Source organism: Zingiber officinale, chromosome 2A, assembly GCF_018446385.1.
Source record: "Zingiber officinale cultivar Zhangliang chromosome 2A, Zo_v1.1, whole genome shotgun sequence".
NCBI classification, from domain to species: Eukaryota; Viridiplantae; Streptophyta; class Magnoliopsida; order Zingiberales; family Zingiberaceae; genus Zingiber; species Zingiber officinale.
The window spans coordinates 83,186,549-83,208,114 of NC_055988.1; the positions used below are offsets into that span (position 1 = coordinate 83,186,549).

The 21,566-nt window shown below is 42.1% G+C and overlaps 1 protein-coding gene across 1 annotated transcript in view; it reads left to right on the forward strand.

The window, feature by feature from the left end:
• LOC122041366 (NAD-dependent malic enzyme 62 kDa isoform, mitochondrial-like) overlaps positions 1 to 21,238 on the forward strand; it is a 36,212-nt gene extending 14,974 nt beyond the window's left edge. The window contains exons 5-10 of the mRNA XM_042601010.1: positions 4,999 to 5,127; positions 6,727 to 6,787; positions 16,146 to 16,249; positions 16,338 to 16,421; positions 18,552 to 18,658; positions 21,167 to 21,238. Coding sequence (XP_042456944.1) covers positions 4,999 to 5,127; positions 6,727 to 6,787; positions 16,146 to 16,249; positions 16,338 to 16,421; positions 18,552 to 18,658; positions 21,167 to 21,179 — 498 coding nt within the window. The 3' untranslated portion in view covers positions 21,180 to 21,238. The remainder of the gene's footprint in view (positions 1 to 4,998; positions 5,128 to 6,726; positions 6,788 to 16,145; positions 16,250 to 16,337; positions 16,422 to 18,551; positions 18,659 to 21,166) is intronic.
• The last annotated feature ends 328 nt before the right edge of the window (positions 21,239 to 21,566 follow it).

Consider the following 21,566-nt stretch of genomic DNA (forward strand, 5'->3'; position numbering starts at 1 on the left):
CACAGCAAAAATCGGGGTACAAAATATTTTCAAAATAAATTCTAAGTTATTTAGTAGAGATGTGAAAAATTTCTAAGTCTTTTGAAAAATTCTAAGTCAAAGTTTAATATTTAAATCATTTAAAACACTTAGTTTAAGACAAATTTTTTTTTTTAAGAAGATATCTTTAAAAACTTAGTCTTTTTAATTTCAAGAAAATGTTTTAAAAACTTTTTAAAACATTTTTCAATTCTAACTTTAACGCTTTTACCAGAAAGTTAATTAAACACTTCATTTCTATATTTGGCTTCCAGGCAGTGGCTAGTGTCTTCTTGGTTATTGGAGTAACAACTACTTTCTAGTCAAAGCATTTTTTATTTTTTATTTTTTTTCTGAAAGCCTTTAACCTTTTTAATTTAATCTAGCAATGATTTTGGAACCAGTAAAGGTTCCTTCCTACTGGATTAATCAGAAACTTAGGGGGTACATAGTTTCTAGGAACTTTCCTAAGTTGTCCCTGATGTTTTCTAATGTACCAATTAATTTTCCATAAATCCTTAGTTTCGATTTTGAAAATTTATTTAAGCATGCATGAGATTTTAACTTTTCAATTTGGAGTTTCAATTTATTATTTTCAGATTTCACATTATCTAACATTTTATTTAAGTTGGCAATTTCTTTTTCTGATTCAGCTAAGTCTTTAGAAAGAGCTTTAATAAATTGAAACGATTGTTTAGGGTTCAAAGCACGTACCTTACTTACCTTACTTTGTGATGTTCCCCCTTCATCGTAGCTTTCCTCTTCTAATGTTCCTCCCCCTTTATCGATGCTCATCTCGGAGCAGTTTTCATTGTCATCCTTAGGTCGGTGTTCGGCTATTAGTGCTATGTTGTGGATCTCCTCGATCTCAGATTCCTCTGATGACGAAGCGATGTCCATCAAAGGGTCAGATTCTTCTTTTCTTGACGTTTCGTGATGTTCTAAGAACTTTTCCCAAAGTTCTTTCACACATGTATAGTCACCGATCTTTTTGAGTTCCTGCACAAGTAGAACAGTAAGTAAATGAAATTCAACCTTACCATTTGCCATGAATTCGATTCTTTGTTGTTCGTTCCATCGGTATTCCTCAAGTACTTTTCCGTTTGTTGTTTTAGGTACTTTGAAACCCCTCTTTATACTCAACATGATGTCGAAGTCCGTCTTGAAGAAGACCTCCATTTTGCGCTTCCACGTAGCGAAGTCTCCGTTGAACTTTGGGGGATGAATGTTCGCTCCGGCCATCGTCTTGATCTTTGTGCTTCAGTCGGCGGTTAGTCCTTCTGAGGCTGTTGGGCTCTGATACCACTTGTTGGTGCAGTGGGGCTGACAAGAGGGGGGTGAATTGCCTGCAAAATAAGATTATACCCTCCTCAAGGCTTTCAACTCAAAAATGCAACACTAATAAAAAGTAAAATAAGCAGAAATAAAAAGGAGACTAGAAATTAACTTGTTACAAACATAACATTGTTAATATTACATTGAGATATTTAAATATATTTAGCAAAACACACATCTGAATATATAGTAAAATACACTTATATGTTCAATCATAACAATGATAGGCTTGTGGGCCATATATATACAAAAGTTTAGCACTATCACAAAAGAACACCATTACAGGTATCAACTTATTGGAGATATTCTACACGACCATGGATGGTGCCTCAATTGTTTGCACCTACAAGACTTGTTTTGAACCTTTTTCGTGTTCTCGGACGGGATCCTTGCCTTCTTTCTTCTTCCAAGCTCCCAGCTCTGGGTGATTTCGGCCAACCGAAATAGGGCTCACTGAACCCAATTCTCGGCTTTTCCTCGAGCAGACTTCCGTCCCGGCTTTACGTCCCTCGAACGTCGCGCACGTTCTTCTCGTCCACCGGTGTACTCTTCCGTAGCTCTCTCGTCCTTCGGATGCACCGAGCCCGTCGGCTTCCTTCCCGTTGTTAGAGTGTATACTAAAAGCCTAACTTTTGGTATAAACATTTATCTAGAAATAAGAATCACATTGATCAAATGTCTACATTTATGATAAATGTAGTTGTTCAATTAATTTATATTGTAGATAACATGGTGTGTGGTGTCACACACAGAGGATCATGTTATCAGTACCTTATAAATTATAAACAGTAACTCACGACCATAATGGAAAGGAACAAACCATTGGAAGGTCGTAGTGTAATTAGGTATTAGTTTATCTTAACTATATAATTACACTAGTACACTTAGAGTGTATTGAGTAGGACCATTTGAGGTCGTTTCTTTTATACTGATTTTATAAAGAAACAAAGACCTCGGTTATTATGGAAGTGTGTGCTCTTAATCCTAATATAATAACAAGCACATATATTTGATATTTATTTCTTTAATTTATCAATGGGTGAGATTTAGTTCGATGAATCAATAAGCCCGATAAGTTGGGAAATGGTATCACTTATAGTGTGTGTTGTTGATTATAGAAACTGCGTCCTAGAGATACTAGGTTGATAATGTTCCCAAGAGAGCTCATAGGATTGTCATTAAACCCTACGGTGGACTTAGTCCGATACGATAAGGTTGAGTGGTACTACTCGACTTAGATATTAATTAAATGAGTCAAGAACTCACTTAATTAGTGGACATTCGATATCTTAAACACAGTGAGACTAACACACTCATAATAAGAAGGAGCCCAAAAATGTAATTGGGATTGGTGCGGTAGTTCAACGATAGTTCTCTGGAATGATTATCATTGATAAAATTAAGTCATGTGTTCAGGCGAACACGGATGCTTAATTTTATCGGAGACCAAAACCAATTCCTCCTCTCGGTCCCTAACGTAGCCCTTACTTATAGAGTTCTATACCCACCTATATCCACCTTCTATACCCACCAATAGGGAAGCTAGCTTGGGAACCAAGCTAGGGCCGCCTAGGTATAAAATTGGGTGGTCGACCCTAGCTTAAGCTAGGGGCTGGCCAAATTAAATTAAAAAGAAATTTAATTTTAATTTTATTATTATGGAAGATATAATTTAAAGAGAATTAAAATTAAAATATCTCTCTGTAAAAGATCTACAAAGATTAAAGAAAGAGATTAGATCTCTTTCCTTATTCATATGGAGAGATGTTTTATTTTCTCTTTAAAATTATTCACATGTTGATAAAATTAAAATTATAGAAATTTCCTTTATCAACCATGAAGAGATTTTAAAGAGAAATTTTTTTTTAAAATTTCCGGAACAAATTAGGAAGTTTTAATTGTTGATTAAAACTTGTCTAATTTGATGTGGCCGGCCATGAGATTATAATTTGGGAAATTTTATTTTATTTTCTCAATTAAATCATGTCAAGGAAATCAAGAAATTTATTGTAATTAAATTTCCTAATTTGCTTAGGCCAAGGAATATAAAAGAAGGGTAGGGTGCCTTCACGAGACACAACATCTATTATTCCTCTCCCTCTTTTGTTCCTTGGTGTGGCCGGCCATCTTCTCCCTCTCTTCCTCTTGTGGTGGCCGAACCTCTCTCCCTTCCTTGGAGCTCTTGTGGTGGCCGGATACTACTTGGAGAAGAAGAAGAAGAAGAAGAAGGAGAGAAAGCTAGCATCTCTTGGAGCTTGGTTAGTATTTTGGTTTTTCTCCTTGGTGAAGTTTTCCTTTTGTGGCCGAACCTTGCTTGGAGGAGAAGAAGGTGGTTGGTGGTTTCTCATCTCGGTAGATCGTTGCCCACACAACGTCCGATGTTAGAAGAGGAATACGGTAGAAGATCAAGAGGTTTTTCTACAAGGTATAACTAGTAATTTTTATTTCCGCATCATGCTAGTTATTTATGGAAATAATACCAAATACAAGAGGCTTACGTTCTAGAATTTCAAATATGTTTTTTCGATGCTGTGTTCTTTTATTTTTTCTTTTCCTTGTGATTTGATTGTTCTCTTTGGTTAACCTAAAGTTATTTTAGGAAATTAAATATTAGCTTTCTATAAAAGGTTTTGTCTAGTCGGTGGTGGTTGCTCCCATATCCAAGAAGGTCATGTGCCTCGCCACGTCAGTACTGGGAACCGATTATGGAAATTAATATTTAATGGAATTAATAACTTAAGGTGACTTGGGTCGAACGTGTTAAGTTCCGCAGGAGATCCAAGTCAAAACCTAAAAGAACGAATAGATTAAGTTTTGGATCAAACGTGTTAAGTTCCGCAGGCAATCCAAAATTTAATTTAAAAGAACACATGGTAGCTAGGAAAAGGTTCAGACCTTTGTACAAAATTTTTGTACAGTGGAACCTCTAGGTTTTCCGAGTAGCAACCAACACCCGTGTCGTCCTTCTCGCTAGCTGCGTCTTCCGCTCGACTTCCTGAGCTCCTAAATTCCTGCGCACTTAGACACAGGGATCAAATAACAACAGGAGCTAACCTAACTTGGTTGATCACATCAAAATAACCACGGGGTCCAACAGTAACAACACTGCTTTGCTGCAAAAGATTAGACGCAATTGGTGTTTCTTGCATCTGCCCTTATCTTTTAGTTGCTGATTTCTTTTTACCATGATTAATTTCTCTCTGCATACATATGAAAGAGGCTTAAATCAAAGGGAAACAATAATTATCAAAAAATAAATTGTTCTTATATTGTACCAGTGTTTTAGTACATTATTATAGGTTTTGAAAACATTCAACCTTTATTTTGTGTCAGGATTAGGTAATTATCATCCATATTTTCTTATTTTAGACTTTTTTTTCTCAAACACGTGGACTGGAGAAGTTGATTGTATTATCTCTGCAATAGAAGTGTTACCCAAGGTGCTTCTGGTTGCTATAGAAAAGGGAGTTTATTCTTGATTCATAATTAATTATCTATTTGCTATCTAATCATATATTTCTGAGCTCACTTCTCAGTGACATTTCTATCTCATCACTTAATTGTTGAGAGCTTGTTTCTGGTTCCAATAATATGCAGTGGCATGTCCAATGGATTTCTGTTAATATTTTAACTTGTATATTCTAGGTTGATATGATCGTGGTAACTGATGGCAGTAGACTTTTGGGCCTTGGTGATCTTGGAGTTCAGGGTATTGGCATCGCAATTGGGAAGTTGGATTTGTATGTTGCGACTGCTGGAATAAATCCTCAGCGGGTAAATTTGTCATTGCTTCAGTTTACTTCACAATTCTTTCATTTCCCTTTCTACTTATTCTGTGACAAATGTCTTTATGAGTTTTGATTTTGCTAATTCCTAAGTATGGCTTGGGCTCCAAAAAGGTGATCATGAATATAGTGTGCAACAATGGTCCAAATATTCTAATGCAGTTTGATGATAATGATGGTGGTGGTCCAAATATTTTAATATGGATTAATGGTGGTGGATATTCTAATGCAGTTTGATGATAATGATGGTGGTGGTCCAAATATTTTAATATGGATTAATGGTGGTGGTGGTTCTGAATATTCTAATTCACATTCTATTATGTACCATATAAAGCATAGTGCCCGTGAAAATTTTCTACATAGTTTCCTTAACAACTTAAAATATTTTAATATATTTAACTCTTTACCGCATAAGGCATAGTGCCCATGCTAAATTCTATATAATTTTCTTAACAATTTAAAACTGGGTTTTATTTTTCATAACGAAAGATATAATAAAGATAATGGTAGATTGTCTATTCATCAACAGGCTCAAGTAGTGTTGAAAAATTGCTAGTCTATTATCCCTTGAACAAACTATGATTCAGAAATAAGAAAGAAACCCCTGATTAAATGATTGCTTTATCATTACACCACTAATTCTTTCACCTTATCTCACATAACTATATTAGCTTGTATGAGGTAGATTCTAGTTTGACGATGCAAAGAGGAAAACTATACCCACTGAATTTAATGTGGAAACTTAATTGAGTATTAAAATCATTGGATACCACTAGTATGCTAAGCTTTATGTAAGATTTTGGTGAATGTGAAGGATGATCCATTGTCTCTGTTCATCAGGTTTTCTTTAGCAGTAAAGTTGAAAAATCATATCATTGTAATTGGTGTAAGGTTGCCTGGTTAAAAGCTAAAACTTTTCTTGTAGAAGCCTAGTCTTATCTGATCTAATGAAGGTAGAATTTCATCCTTGCATCCATAGAAATGGAAAATATTGAATTCACATGAAACCATTTATTCATATATAGGCACACTACAAACTCACATAGCATATTATATGGGTGCTATGGTAGCCAATACAACCTAAATTACCTTATGCACTTAACACTGTAGTTCAAATTTTAACAGCATAAGCCCTTGTATGATCTAACTGCCTTATTTTGGACAAAATATCAGCAATGTGCTTTCATGTCAAGTTGCTACATTCTTTATCTGTAATACTTCAGTCCCAAATATTCTTATGTGGGAAGAACTGTGGTGTACAGTTTGTAAGTGCTTATTGGCATAGTTTGATTTCTAAAGCTTTTGCATCTGACATGTAGCATTTGGTTAAGATGGTCAGTCTTAGCATCGGTTTCTTGTCTGCAATATAGGCAGAAAATATGGGATATGTTTTAGTCAAAACTTTGATCAGAGGGTGGCATCTCTCACATTTGCTTATTTGAATGATTTCACTCCCTATTCCAACATATTCGCATAGTTCCTTATGATAGTTTTCTTTCTTTTGCTAATTGCCTCATTTAAAATATGATTTCAACAAATCTTCAGCAGCAGCCTCTTTTCTCCATTCAGTGTTTTTCTTTCACTGTAGGTTCTTCCTGTGATGATTGATGTTGGAACTAATAATGAGAAGCTCCTTCGTGACCCACTTTGTAAGAATCTTATATCATACTCTACATTAAAAAAAAAAAATTTGTTAGAGGAGACCTATATGTAGGTGAACTCTGAGCTTTGTAAAGATCTATAATCCATTGTTATAGAAATAAAAATTATTAGTGGGAACAGATATATCAACTTCTAAATCATTCTGGCATATCCATGCCATCGATTGAAGTCTACCTGGAACTCTGAGCCGTGTAAAGATCTATAATCCATTGTTATAGAAATAAAAATTATTAGTGGGAACAGATATATCAACTTCTAAATCATTCTGGCATAACCATGCCATCGATTGAAGTCTACCTGGTATCTGAAAGTAACACCTGAAGTCGTGTAAGCTTTCAACTTTTTTTCTCCCAGCGAAAGGTGTTATCATGTTAGGTGTGAAGCAAGACTAAAGAAAATTCTGTATATTAAGTTTTATAATGATATTAGTATTGCTAATGGAGCAAATATTAGTATTTCTAATGATATTGCCTTCCATTGAGCTAAATGGTGCAATAAGATCTATAATGATTTTACCAAACTCATGATAAAAAATAATTTTTACAGCCAAGGCATTTGATAAAAGAGATAGTTGAATATAAGTGCACCAAGGGCGAGAAACACTGAAATGTATTATATTTAACAAAACATTGATATATTAAATAATTTACTGCAATATATTTTAATCCTAAATATTTGTTATTTATATTGCAAAAATAATGTAATATTATAATATTCATGATCATCATTATAAAGTTGTGTTTATACCAACTATTTAATGTTGGCTGCATAAATCTAAATTTCATAATATAAAGATAATATTTTAGTATATGTATTATTTTGTATCACATTCTTTGAATATTTATTCAATATTTTAGTAATATTGATGTTATTTTGCTTCTTGAGGAGAATCATCTAAGCTTTAAATTTATAGTAAAGAATGAAAACAATTTAACAAAATTTCACTCAGAAGGTCCATTGAAAAATATTTAGGGTGCGTTTGGTTTGCACGTTTTTCATTTTCATTTTCTGGAAAATGCGCGTTTTCTAAAAAACAGAAAATGACTTTTTGTCATTCTTTGTTTTTCTAGAAAATACTCTATTTTTTAGAAAACAGACACGAAAAATGCAAACCAAACACCATTTTTCAGAAAACGCGCGTGATCCTGTCCGAACCAGAAGTCAACAGACGCTGGGCACGTGGCGCTCTCCGACTCGCTGATGTAGATCTCCAACTGGTGGCGCGATGCTCCGGCTAACCTGCACAAAAGTCGGGCCGGGAAGGGGGTTCCTGGCGGCGACCCTCCGACACTCAAGTCAGGTAAATTACGATGAACAAGGTGGCTCCCAAAGTCTCAGAATACCTCGCCCAAAAATCTCCCTGCCGGCGAAGTCTGAGGCTCTTTATATAGAGCTGTGAAGGGTTTGGGCACGTGTACCGAGGTGCATACGTGTCCTCTGTCCTTTCCTAGGTATGCGGCTGTCAGAAAGCTTACCTGACCCATATCGCTACAGTCAAAGCATGCCCTTGATGGGACAGCAGAATCCCCTGTCACAAGATTTGGAGCATGGCACACACGTGAAACCTACCGGTTGTCAGAGAAAGAAGTCCCCTGTCCTTTTCCCTTGCTCCAAACCTGTCGTCCGGGCGGACAGCTCCCTCAACATCCGGCCGGACATCCGCAGTGGTTTACTTGTGCTTTGTGGAGACTAATAAACAGGGGTGCTTTATGACTTTGGTCGGTCAAAAGGTCAGCTCGGTCCATGACCTTTTCAACTGAGCGTCGGAACCCCGATTTGACAGGGTGCCTTCCAACCATAAGTGCGAGCCGGCCGGACCCATCCGGGTATTCGATTCCATCGGCCGGCCGGCAGTCCGGTCGGACCGGCCGTCTACGGCCGTCCGTCCGGTCGGACCACACTCTCCCCGGATGGGCGGCTGCTCCGGTGACTTCCACTTGGCGTTGACTTTGCAGGGGGGGGGGGCCCGCTCTTACTACCGGATCATTATCCCGAAGCCAATTGAACAAGTATCTTTGGTGGCACATGTTGACCGGATGGAAGGCCTCATGTTTCCGGACGACTGGAGGACACCCATCATGGAGTTTTTGCGCTCGGGCACCACTCCTGCCGATCGGGATGAAGCCCAGCTGCTCAGGAGGAGGGCCAGTCGGTTCACACTCATCGGCGATCAGCTCTACAAGAAGGCTTTCTCTCGCCCGCTGTTGAAGTGTGTGAGCTCGGAAGACTCGGCTTACATCCTCCAAGAGGTACATCAAGGATCGTGCGGAGGACATCCGGGCGGACGATCACTAGCCAAGAAGATTTTGCTTGCTGGATACTTTCGCCGACCTTACAAACGGACGCCGGACAAGATCTCACGTGCCTTCATGCCGAATATCACAACATCTCGCACCGACCGGCAGAGGAGATGAAGACATCACCGTTTACGTCCGTCGATCAACGGGAATGGATATCTGGGTCCATTTCCACGGCGACCGGCAGAGGAAATTTTTGGTGGCGGTCGATTATTTTTCCAAGTGGGTGGAGGCCGAGCCACTAGCCAGATCACCGAGCAGATGGTCAAAAATTCATCTAGCAACACATCATCCGTAGGTTCGGTGATCCCTCGCCGATCGTTTCCAACGGGCGGCAATTCCAGGGAAGGTGCTAGAAGATTGGTGCAAGCTACGGATCGAGCAACACTTCACGTCCGTGGCTTACCCCAAAGCAACGGTCAAGAGTAGCCAACCGGAAATTCTCCGTATTCTGCGCACTCCACGTGGGAGGAAGTTGGCGGATGAAGTGTCGGGCGTTTATGGGCCATCCGGACGACTCTAAGGAAGCAACGGCGCACACCTTTCATCCGGTGTATGGCGGCGGTCATTCCGGTTGTCGGCCGAGTCCGTCTGCCCAATCAGACGAAGGCAACGCCGATCGGAGGAACATGGAGTGGATTTGATTGACGAGGAGCGAGCCAAGGCATCCGTTCGGCTGATGGCATACCGTCAACGAATGAAGCAAAACTACAACCGCCATTCTTCCCGATCATTCTGTGCCGGCGACTTGTAAGAAAGTCAAACCGGCACGACGCCGAAGCTCAAGGCAAGGTGTCCCTTCAAAATCATCGAAAGCTCCGCCGGTGCGATTATTCGAGGACGAGGACGGTCGGCGCTAGATAGGCCGTGAGCGAACCACCTCCGGTCTTCAAGTGACGATGAAGGTGTACCATCAGAATCATCCTGTGTACTTTTTTCGACTGAACACTGGAAATGCAGAAATGAAGAATCAAGAGAACAAATATAAGGCATTGTCAACAAGAAACGAAGGCCCCGCGTCGTTCGGCCAGAGGTAAATTATCCGAGCCAAAATGCTCGACGAAGCAGACCCTGAGCCGTTCGGCCAGGAGTACGTTCTCCAAGCTAGGTGAAAGGTGCACTAAATATAAATTTATATACTTTTTGGTCGCCTATGTACTTGCGATGCAGGAAGCAAAAGGATGAAAACACATTGAGTATTCTCCGCTGAGCGGCTTACCGTTCGGCAGGGGCATATGGATTATCCGAGCCAAGCGCCCGAATAGCGAAGGCCTCCTAGCCGATTAGATTCGCAAGCAAATGACCCGTGCTGTTCGGCCGGGCATAAAAACTGTTCAAGCGCGAGATAAGTTATGAAGGCCAAGGTCGCTCGACCTGGTAAGGAGTTAGCCTTGAAGACCGTCTAGCCCAGACGTTAAACCGTAGAGCCGCGCCGACCGGCTATAAATATCCGCGCCGACGAGCTCCGTCGTTAAAGATCGAGAGACGAGCCGGCGTCTATAAACCCTCCGAGCAGAAGACCGTCTAGCCCAGACGTTAAACCGTAGAGCCGCGCCGACCGGCTATAAATATCCGCGCCGACGAGCTCCGTCGTTAAAGATCGAGAGACGAGCCGGCGTCTATAAACCCTCCGAGCGGAAGACCGTCTAGCCCAGACGTTAAACCGTAGAGCCGCGCCGACCGGCTATAAATATCCGCTCCGACGAGCTCCATCGTTAAAGATCGAGAGACGAGCCGGCCTATAAACCCTCCGAGCGGAAGACCGCCCAGCCAGACGTTAAACCGTAGCCGACCGGCTATAAATATCCGCTCCGACGAGCTCCGGTTAAAGATCGAGAGACGAGTCGCCTATAAACCCTCCGAGCGAGACCGTCTAGCCCAGACGTTAAACCGTAGAGCCGCTACCGACCGGCTATAAATATCCGCACCGACGAGCTCCGACGTTAAAGATCGAGAGACGAGCCGGCGTCTATAAACCCTCCGAGCGGAAGACCGTCTAGCCCAGATTAAAAATCGAGAGCCGCCGACCGCTATAAATATCCGCTACCGACGAGCTCCGTCGTTAAAGATCGAGACGAGCCGGCCTTCATAAACCCTCCGAGCGGAAGGTCGTCAGCCCAGACGTTAAAACGTAGACGAGCCGACCGGCTATAAATATCCGCTACCGACGAGCTCCATCGTTAAAGATCGAGAGCGGCCGCTATAAACCCTCCGAGCGGAAGGCCGCCAGCCAGGCGTTAAACCAGCCCCGCCGACCGGCTATAAATATCCGCTACCGACGAGCCCCGTGTTAAAGATCGAGAGACGAGCCGACGTCTATAAACCCTCCGAGCGGAAGGCCGTCTAGCCCAGACGTTAAACCGTAGAGCCGCGCCGACCGGCTATAAATATCCGCGCCGACGAGCTCCGTCGTTAAAGATCGAGAGACGAGCCGGCGTCTATAAACCCTCCGAGCGGAAGACCGTCTAGCCCAGACGTTAAACCGTAGAGCCGCGCCGACCGGCTATAAATATCCGCGCCGACGAGCTCCGTCGTTAAAGATCGAGAGCCGAGCCGGCGTCTATAAACCCTCCGAGCGGAAGACCGTCTAGCCCAGACGTTAAACCGTAGAGCCGCGCCGACCGGCTATAAATATCCGCGCCGACGAGCTCCGTCGTTAAAGATCGAGAGACGAGCCGGCGTCTATAAACCCTCCGAGCGGAAGACCGTCTAGCCCAGACGTTAAACCGTAGAGCCGCGCCGTCCGGCTATAAATATCCGCGCCGACAAGCTCCGTCGTTAAAGATCGAGAGCCGCGCCGTCCGGCTATAAATATCCATGCCGTCGAGCTCCGACGTTAAACATCGAGAGACGCGTCAGCGTCTATAAATAATCCGAGCGGAATATCGTCGACACTGCAATTATCCGTATTCTCCGCCGATATTGTTAGACCGACGCTAAGTTCCGCTCAGACTCGAGGTATAAAGGTTCTGATCGGCTTATAACGAGCGATTCTTGCTAGCAACACAGAATGATATTCGGCCGAACGGAAGGGCTGGGGAAAACACTTACAAGAATGCACCTCGAATGCCAAAGGTGTGATAGTAGACGAGCGGGCAGCACAAGTATTAGCAAGGGGACAGTGCAAAAAGATAGAGTACACGAAAGGAAAGCATTTCATTGAAATTAAAACCTTAGGCCGAGTGGCCTAAGTACAAAAAGATTCATGTTTAGCCGAGCGGCGAAATTACAAGAATTACTCGATGTAGTCGTAGAGGTCCCTCGGAATGTTGCTCAGGAGCTCCACCTGATCGCCGGCTGGAATATTGGTGGACTCCGGAAGAAGGCCCTTCGACTTCAGATAGGTCATAGTGGCCGTAATGGCCAAGTCGAAAGCTGAGTACATCCGCTCGCAAATTTTCTCCGAGAACTCGGGCGATCGGATATGGCTTTGTCGGAGAGCGGCAACTCGGCTCGGCTCGGCATCCTGGTATTCTTTGAAGGTCGCCTGGGAGCTTGTGAGGGCCTCATTCAGATGTTCAATCTTCTCCGCATCGGCCGAGCGGCCTGCCTTCTCCCGGTCGAGCTGCTCCGTCAGCTCCAGTGGCCGAGTTATCCTTGTGTCAAGCGACTTGACTTGTCGCTCAGACTCGGCTAGGGCGTGGACCTGGTCAGCTGTTTTCTTCTGCTCAGCAGCCAGCAGAGTTTGAGCTTTCTTCAGCTCTTTTTGCAGCTCGGAGTAGGAAGGGCCTTGGGAGCCGCTCGGACCGCCTGCAGTTGCCTTATCTCCTCGTCCGCCATAGCCAGGCGGCTGGAAACTGCTATCTCTTCCACCCATCTCTGAAGCAAGAAGGCGCAGTTGTTAAAAGCCGAGCGGAAATATTCAGGCAAAACTTCAAAAAAAAAAAAAAAACAACAAACTTACCCCCGTAGCCGCTTGCATGTGGCTGTTGGCTAAGTTCCTCGGCCCACATCTCGGCGAGGGGCCCTTTCAAAGTAATGGTGTGCTCGGGCACGGTTGGCCGGTCGGCTTCTGGTAGCAACTCTTCAGTTGGAAGATGAAGAGTAACCCGTATTGTGCGGCCGTGACCAGGGATCGCCCGACCGGGATCAGAAGCTGGCGCAGAAAACCGCGAATGGATGGTCGAGCGTTGGACTGAACGGCGAGCAGGGGGGAGAGTGTCGACCGGAGTGGCCTCAACCGGAGCAGTCAGCTCGTCCCAGTCAGAAGGCGTCCGGTCGGACGAAATGGTCTCGGGCACAGGCGCCTTGCCTTTAGCAGTCACGGCGGCCCGGTCGGAGGGTTGGACCGCGGAGGTAGCCGAGCGCAGTGGAGTCTCCACTCCTCCCGAACGGACCCTTCCTCGGGGCCGTTGGTTCCCTGGAGGGTAGCTCCGCGCCACCTGCTGTTGAGAGGCTGGAGCGGCCGATTCACTGGTGCCGCTCTCTCCTTCGTGAGAACCGACCGGCTGAATACCCAGCGCCTCCATTTCCTTGGCCGCCGCGGCCTTTCTCTTCGAACGCCGGCCATCACCGAGTCCACTGACGATGTCACTGCGTGAAAAGAAGAAGAAATCGAGCAATTAAAGCAAATGCCAAGCAAAATTCTTACCGAAGCCAAGGGGTCCGTATAGGACTCAGCCCAAAAATGTACATCACTCCCTCGTGAAGAAGTTTGTTGATGTCAAGCCGTAGACCGGCTAGTACATTTGCGGCGTGAAGATAATCCGGTCGGGTCTTGAATTTCTTCAACTCGGGAGTAGGAGGTAGATTGGCCTGCCATTGGGTCGGAAAGTTTGGCTGACTGGGCATGCGGAGGTAGAAATAATAGTCCTTCCAATGTTTATTGGAAGTGGGTAGTTTATTGAAGAAGACCAGACCGGGCCGAGCTTGGAACATAAAGGTGCCCGACTCGGCTTGCTTAGGGTAATAGAAATAAAAGAAGACCTCCGGTCGGAGGGGAATGTTGTGAATCTTAAACAAAACGACAACACCGCAGAGGAGACGGAAGGTATTTGGTACTAAACTTCCGAGCGGCACGCCAAAATAATTACAGACGTCTACTATAAAAGGATGCACGGGGAACCGCAGACCGGCGGTAAATTGGTCGCGAAAGACATAGAAACCGCCGCGCGGCGGTCTGTGTGGCCGAGCGACGGGACCAGCTAGGCGAACTTCAAAATCCTCGGGGATTTCGAAATTCTCAGCCAAAATATCAAAATCCCGTTGTTCGAAACGGGACCGCATGGTAGTATACCATGGGCCTAGGGATTGTTCTTCGGGATGAGAAGAACTGGCCATGATCCGGACAGAAGAAATCAAAAAAGAAGTTTCAAAGACGAAGAAAAGGAGTTTCAAAGACTGGAGCTAGGGGAAGAAATGCGAATTAGATACCGGAAAGGAAGAAGGAAAGATCTAAAACCTTACTGAGGGGAGAGGGATCGAGGAAAGGCGCCGAAGAGCGTCAGAGGGCAGAAACAAGATCGCCGGAGCTCCAAAGCGCAGAGGGCAACAGTAGAGGTAACGGAGGCGAGTGAAGGTGAGAAGGAAACGAAGAATTTATAGGGTGAGGGCCGGGCGGCCTCCACCGTCGGATCCAGGTCACGGGAATCAAAGCATGCATCTAGCCGTTTATTTCGAATTGCTTCGATCACATCAAAATATCATGCCACCGCCTCCGTACTCTGATGGCATTGCTCCACATGGCAGTCAATCATTCGGAGCATTTAATGAAGGTATGATCCTCCTTGATGTCGAAGATTGGCGCAGAACGCGAGGAGATCCGGTGAAGGCCATCATTGATTCATTCAAGGATATCTCTACGGCTGACCGAGGAGTATATTAGCATGGAGGAGCCGTCGGCTAGACTCACAGCAGTCGGACTATTCGCCTCCTTCGACTAGACTCAAGGGGAGGCAAGTGATCCGGTAAGAGCCCCCCCAAAGTCAACGCCATGGAAGTCAACGGGCAAATGGTCAGCAGGAGGTCCATCCGACGGACGGCCGTAGACGGCCGGTCCGACCGGATTGCCGGCCGACCGATGGAATCGAATACCCTGGGTCCGGCCGGCTCGCACTTATGGTTGGAAGGCACCTGTCAAATCGGTCGACGCTCAATTGAAAAGGTCATGGATCGAGGTGACCTTTCGACCGACCAAAGTCATAAAGCACCCTGCTTATTAGTCTCCACAAAGCACAAGTAAACCATCGCGGATGTCCGGCCGGATGTTGAGGATGTCCGCCCGGACGACAGGTTGGAGCAAGGGAAAAGGACAGGGGACTTCTTTCTCTGACAACCGGTAGGTTTCACGTGTGTGCCATGCTCCAAATCTTGTGACAGGGGATTCTGCTGTCCCATCAAGGGCATGCTTTGACTGTAGCGATATGGGTCAGGTAAGCTTTCTGACAGCCGCATACCTAGGAAAGGACAGAGGACACGTATGCACCTCGGTACACGTGCCCAAACCCTTCACAGCTCTATATAAAGAGCCACTTCGCCGGCAGGGAGATTTTTGGGCGAGGTATTCTGAGACTTTGGGAGCCACCTTGTTCATCGTAATTTACCTGACTTGAGCGTCGGAGGGTCGCCGCCGGGAACCCCCTTCCCGGCCCGACTTCTGTGTAGGTTAGCCGGAGCATCGCGCCACCAGTTGGAGATCTACATCAGCGAGTCGGAGAACGCCACGTGCCCAGCGTCTGTTGACTTCTGGTTCGGACAGGATCAGCGCGTTTTTCAGAAAATGAAAACGAAAAACGCACGAACCAAACACACCCTTAATTTTTTAACAGATTTTTGTATAAATAGGGGAAATCATCTTACCCTATCCAACCTCCATTACCTACAAATGAATCAAATGGTGGATATTTACAACAGTCTGTATTTTTAGATAATTAGAATGGTCTTTGATTATTGTATCTAATAAAAATCAAATCATGTACTTTACAGTTGGACTTTTTTCTCCTTAAATATTTGAGATGATTTGATTTTTCATTGTTAACATTGTTTGAATATTTAATAAAGGTTTCATAGTTTAATTGCTGTTCTATGGGCATAATGGATCATCATATAGATTTAGGACTTCAAGAGCATCATCTTGATGGTGAGGATTACATTTCAGTCATTGATGAATTTATGGAAGCTGTCTTCACCCGGTGGCCACATGTAATTGTGCAGGTAAATGGTAATATTGGAGTAACTACTATTGTGACAATATCTATTCTGGTCAAATGTCTTTAACATTCCTATTTCCTCTTATTTTTAGTTTGAAGACTTCCAAAGCAAGTGGGCATTCAAATTATTGCAGCGTTATAGGAACAATTATAGAATGTTCAATGATGATGTTCAGGTAAATATAAAACAAGTACACCACTTCAAGCATTCTTGTTTTTGAAATCTGCTGAAGATTGCTTCTCTAACATTTAGGTAGTATAAAAAGTTAATTGCCTTTTGATGCTTTCAATTAGTTGGTGCTTCAACTGTGGTGCACCAGTAGTTACCTGCATACCACATTTGCTATGGATTAATAGTGGTTAGCATGAAAGAAGAACACAGTTAACCATAAAAGGAAGAAAATGAGGAGACATGGGCCAGACATTTTGTTTTGTTGGCCGACCAGCATATGGAAAACGGAAAACACCTGTAACACTTTTGCTATCCTTCTGCGATGACAACAACACACCAGGGACTTCCACTAAGGCACACAATTTTTCTAGCAACACGGTGTGAGGTCAATGATGACTCCTAGTAAGATCTACAAAATTTTCATGAGGTGGCGAGGTCTTGCACACAAGTCCAATAATGTCAAGGTCCTGATTGAGCATGATCCAATGGTGAGGGCTTTGTGGCTTCACGAGGACTTTGTATCTATGCAACTTCATGGTGAGAGCATCGTGGCTTCACAACTTCAAGTCAAGTGTTTTGTGACTTCACAACTTTGTGGTGAGGGCTTCTTAGTGAGGTAGTGAGTTCGTGAAAGCTCTGATGACTTTCATGATGTCTCACTCCTCCCCCCTTCTTTGTATGTGTATCTCTCAGCTTCGTCATCAATTCCTGAAATGGAGCAAGTATTTCTCTTCTTCCTCCTCTCCTTCCCCCATTTCTACCTCTTCTTGTGTTTGACACACCTCCGTCTTGAGCGGGCCATGGACCTAAACGTCATCTTGGCTCAACATTTCAAATCTTGATCCTAAGTTAATGGATATTATATATGTTTTTAAAAATTAATAACCGTTCATCACCGTCTTTTTCGTATATCATGATTTCACTTGCCTTCACAGCTAGTCACCCTACCTTCTGTAGTTATATCCCACTCCATATTGCAGAAAATCTAGATCAAATGTCTTGAAGTTCTCATCCTCTTTGCCTTCTATTAAATGCAAATGAGAACCTGCACTAACCTTCTGCGTGTGAGCAAAGCATGTTGTCCAATCTTATCAAGTGATCAAATAATGATTTTAGCCTAATAGAGCGTTAGGTCTGTGTTGTTTCTGAGGTGTTCTATTCGACTGAACAGATGTCCCTTGTAATTTCTTTTTGTTAGTAATTCTACCACTTTCTTTTCCTTGTCAAAGTTTGTCCTTGTACATTCATGTAGCTACCATCCTGCAAGTTTCTTTCAAACAACTCTCAACAACTCTCTAAATACAAGTCGCCCTAGGAAATTATTAGCCCACTTAAATTATTGATATAAGTAAATGGAAATAAGTATTTCTAATTCAGGTAGAACTATGAGGCACCTTAGGAGAGATTGTTGCTTTGCGATTAGATGACTGTTCAACTTAGATCTACTAATCCATAGGCTTGATTTGGCATAGTCCTATACAAGTTATGGATCTGATGTTGTAGCCATGAGTGAGCCTACCTGAGCGATGTTAAGGCCCAAGAGAATTAGGGCTTCAGCTACCGACTGTTTCCTTGCCTTGATAGTAGACTAAATTGAGGGAGCAGTCTCAATACCACCTTCATAATGTGTATTAATTTGACTCACCATGAGTTGACATCATTTCGTCCAGGGAAATTTTACTACCATACTCCATTCATTCGGATAGAAATGACCTCATTTTTGTTCAGACTGAGAGCTTATCCTCAAAGGCAGATCACTATTTTTTTTTTGTGTTTTGACCTCCTTTTGTTCAGATCTTGATGTGCATTTATATTGTTCCAGAAAAGTGATTTTGTGGTATAGATGCATTCTTTAAGCTCACAAATGCATTTCCTTATATCACACTAATTACATTATTACTCAGTTCGTATAACTTTAGCATCAACATCACATAATAGGAGATTTACCATACTTGTGCCTTTAAGTTTTGATCTGTTAGCATGGGATCCTTTGTACTTTGAAATTTCTAAAAGGAATACATGAAAGGCTAGACATTTCATTGCTCGGATGCCAATGCTTTTTATTGCACATCGATATTTATTTCATGTTGAATTTGGGGAACTTGCAATCCGGTTTGACCTACATATGACATAGGGAACTGCTGGGGTTGCAATAGCTGGTCTCTTAGGAGCTGTCAGAGCTCAAGGAAGGCCAATGATAGACTTCCCCAAGCAAAAGATCGTTGTTGCTGGTGCTGGAAGGTCTCTTATCATCTTTGTCATTTCATGCTATGAGTTTCTTTTTTGTAACTGGTTATTTCTTGTTTGATGTTAATCTAGCATAGGGATCACCTTTGTTGATATAGATTGCCTTTCTTTCTTTGTTTATCATTGTATCTTATTATACCTAGTCTGTAATGATTTGCAATGCTTTTGTTAAAGCATATAACTGACCCCACATAATGTAGCCATTATTTACTATATTTGTGTATTATAGATTGGTTTCATATCCTCTTTCTATTTAATGATAATATGTTTTACTTTTAACTTGGTATCTAAGAGGACCGAATCCTAAGATTCAGTTGTTTCTAGGGTTTTCACTTCAATTCCCTATTCAATGGGTACATCGTGCATTACTGGGCATGACCTTCCTCCCCTTCTCCATCCATGATCCCTCAAGTTATACTTCAATTTTTCTAATAATAAGTATTTTCAAAAGAAGAATTAATAATTAGGCTTCTCTATTAACAGTCTGAGAGTGTGAGCCCGTACCTCATCCAACCAAGGGTGATGCTTTTGTGCTTGTGTCTATCCTACGTATTATTTCCAGTAAGATGAACTATGCTTCTATCCAGTAAGATGAACTATGCTTCTATCATGCATGCAATCACCATTAGCTGCTAAGATTCGCCAATCTTCAAGAGCATTGCACTTTAACTAAGCAGCCTGGCCCATGCCATCATCTACACACACAATCTCCTTAGTAAGCAATAAAATCAACATCTGCACCTTTGATCCTGCATCCAAGTCTGGCAGCTAAGTGCTACTGCTATCTATCACTTCTTTCCCTGTATTGGGCTGTTACTGCTAGTGCTACTGCTATCTATCCTTCTAAAAATACAAGGAATTTGACCTACTGCAATTCTGTCTTGCTGACTTCTACTTTGAATGGTTTGTTCACTGGGATTATAAACTATAATTTTGCATGTTAATTTGTTGCACTGAAGCTTGAGCTTTATTCTAGGAAACAAATATATGTTAATGATGTAGCTATCTCTTTGTTAAGTCACGAATGGACTTTGTGCATGCCTAATTCTATGTTGTAATGTTAGTTTTGTTTCTTATATACATGTTTCTTAACTGTTGAACATGAGGAAATGCTTATCTTATTTACATGGGATCTTAGGGTCTAGTAACAGAAAGCTGTGCAAATATTGATCCTGAAGCTTTACCATTTGCTAGAAAACTAAAAGAACTAGAGCGTCAAGGCCTTCATGAAGGCTCTAACTTGGCTGAAGTGGTAAAATTGAACCCATTCTGATGCATTATGAAGCTGCTTATTAAAAATTGAACCCATTCTTCCATCCATGGACATGATAGGAACTATGAAACATGAAACCTGACTCTATACAATCTTTGTGATTGCATCTGCCTTTCGTTTGACGTGACTTTTCACACAGTAACTTCATACCTGATTGATAACTAATTTTCTGTTAAGAAGATTGAACATGTCTTAGCTTTGTTGAATAAAATTTTCTGCAGGGGCTTCAACACAAGGAGAAAACTACTTCAGGATTTTAATAATGTCATCATATGGATGGAATTAGTCCAATATAATAATCACTAAGGGAAACCTCTCACTTGAAGACTAAGGGAAACCTCTCACTTTGAAGGAGTCAAACAAGAAAAGATTAATTCACACTATCAAGAGCCATTTCAAGATCGGATTTAATCATGGCACTTTTGATTCCTCTTCTGCAGCAGTAGTGGATATTTCACTATTGATCATAAAGCAGTCTTAAGTTTGATTGCCCTTTAAGAAAGACACAGAGAGGGAGCCACTAGTTCATCCATTAAGCTAACTTATTTTAGTCAATAAGCTAGCACTTTGAGCAGGCTGTCTGTTAAGCTAGCTTTGTCAATGGAAGGATATCAAACATCCGTTGAGCAAAAGGATATGGGGAAAAAAGAATTTTTCATGTTTAGTAGGTCTTCTCAAAATTTAGAAAAAATACATTTACAATATTACAACATTGAAAATTTTCATGTTCCACATGTTATATAACCTTTTACAGATAAAGCTATATGGCCTACATAAATAAACATAATTAAGAAGATGTGTTATTTAATACTTAAAAGTCTAATGAATTTTCATATAGGCAAAAGTGTGGTAGAATGAGTGTGTCAAAAGGCACACAGTTAGCGGTCCATGCATCAAACCCCAAGTTATCATTAATTGATATACATGTGGGATGCAGTGGCAAGTAAAGCTATCTATGTGAGCTTGTTCCCAAATGTGATTTGACTCATTTGCAGAAAAGTGCATTTTGTTTATGGTACAATTTTGTCTGAAAACTATAAAAAAACAACCATTTTGATTTATAGACAAATTATGCTTTTATGCATAAAAGCACAAGAAATTGTAGATTAAACTCCTTATCATCTCGAGCTCATGACACCTGAGTTTACATAATAAAATCAGCATGTTTTGTATTTTAAGGATTTTTGAAATTTGCAACATCTCAGCTAATTCCAGTTATCATAAAATAGGTTAAGAAAGTGAAGCCTGATGTTCTACTTGGACTATCTGCAGTTGGTGGTCTTTTCTCCAAAGAGGTAGAGATTTATTGGATTTGCAGTGATAATTTACAGAAGTTCCTAACTTTTCTCCTCAGAAAGTATGTGAAAACTATGTGCAATTAGAATGCACTTAACTAGGTAATTGCATGAACATTTTACAGTTGAATGATTAGAAAGTTGGAGTAACTTGTTATCCTTATCCTCTCATCTCTCATGATGATGAATACTCATCCAAAATGTATTGGAATGCTTGGCTTTTGGACCTTGGTAACTAATGAATTGTGGAATACGATTCATGTTTTTTCTAGCAAAGTAGGGAATGCTTGATCTTATTTGTTAAGAACATGAATAGGGATAAATGTTCAACTCA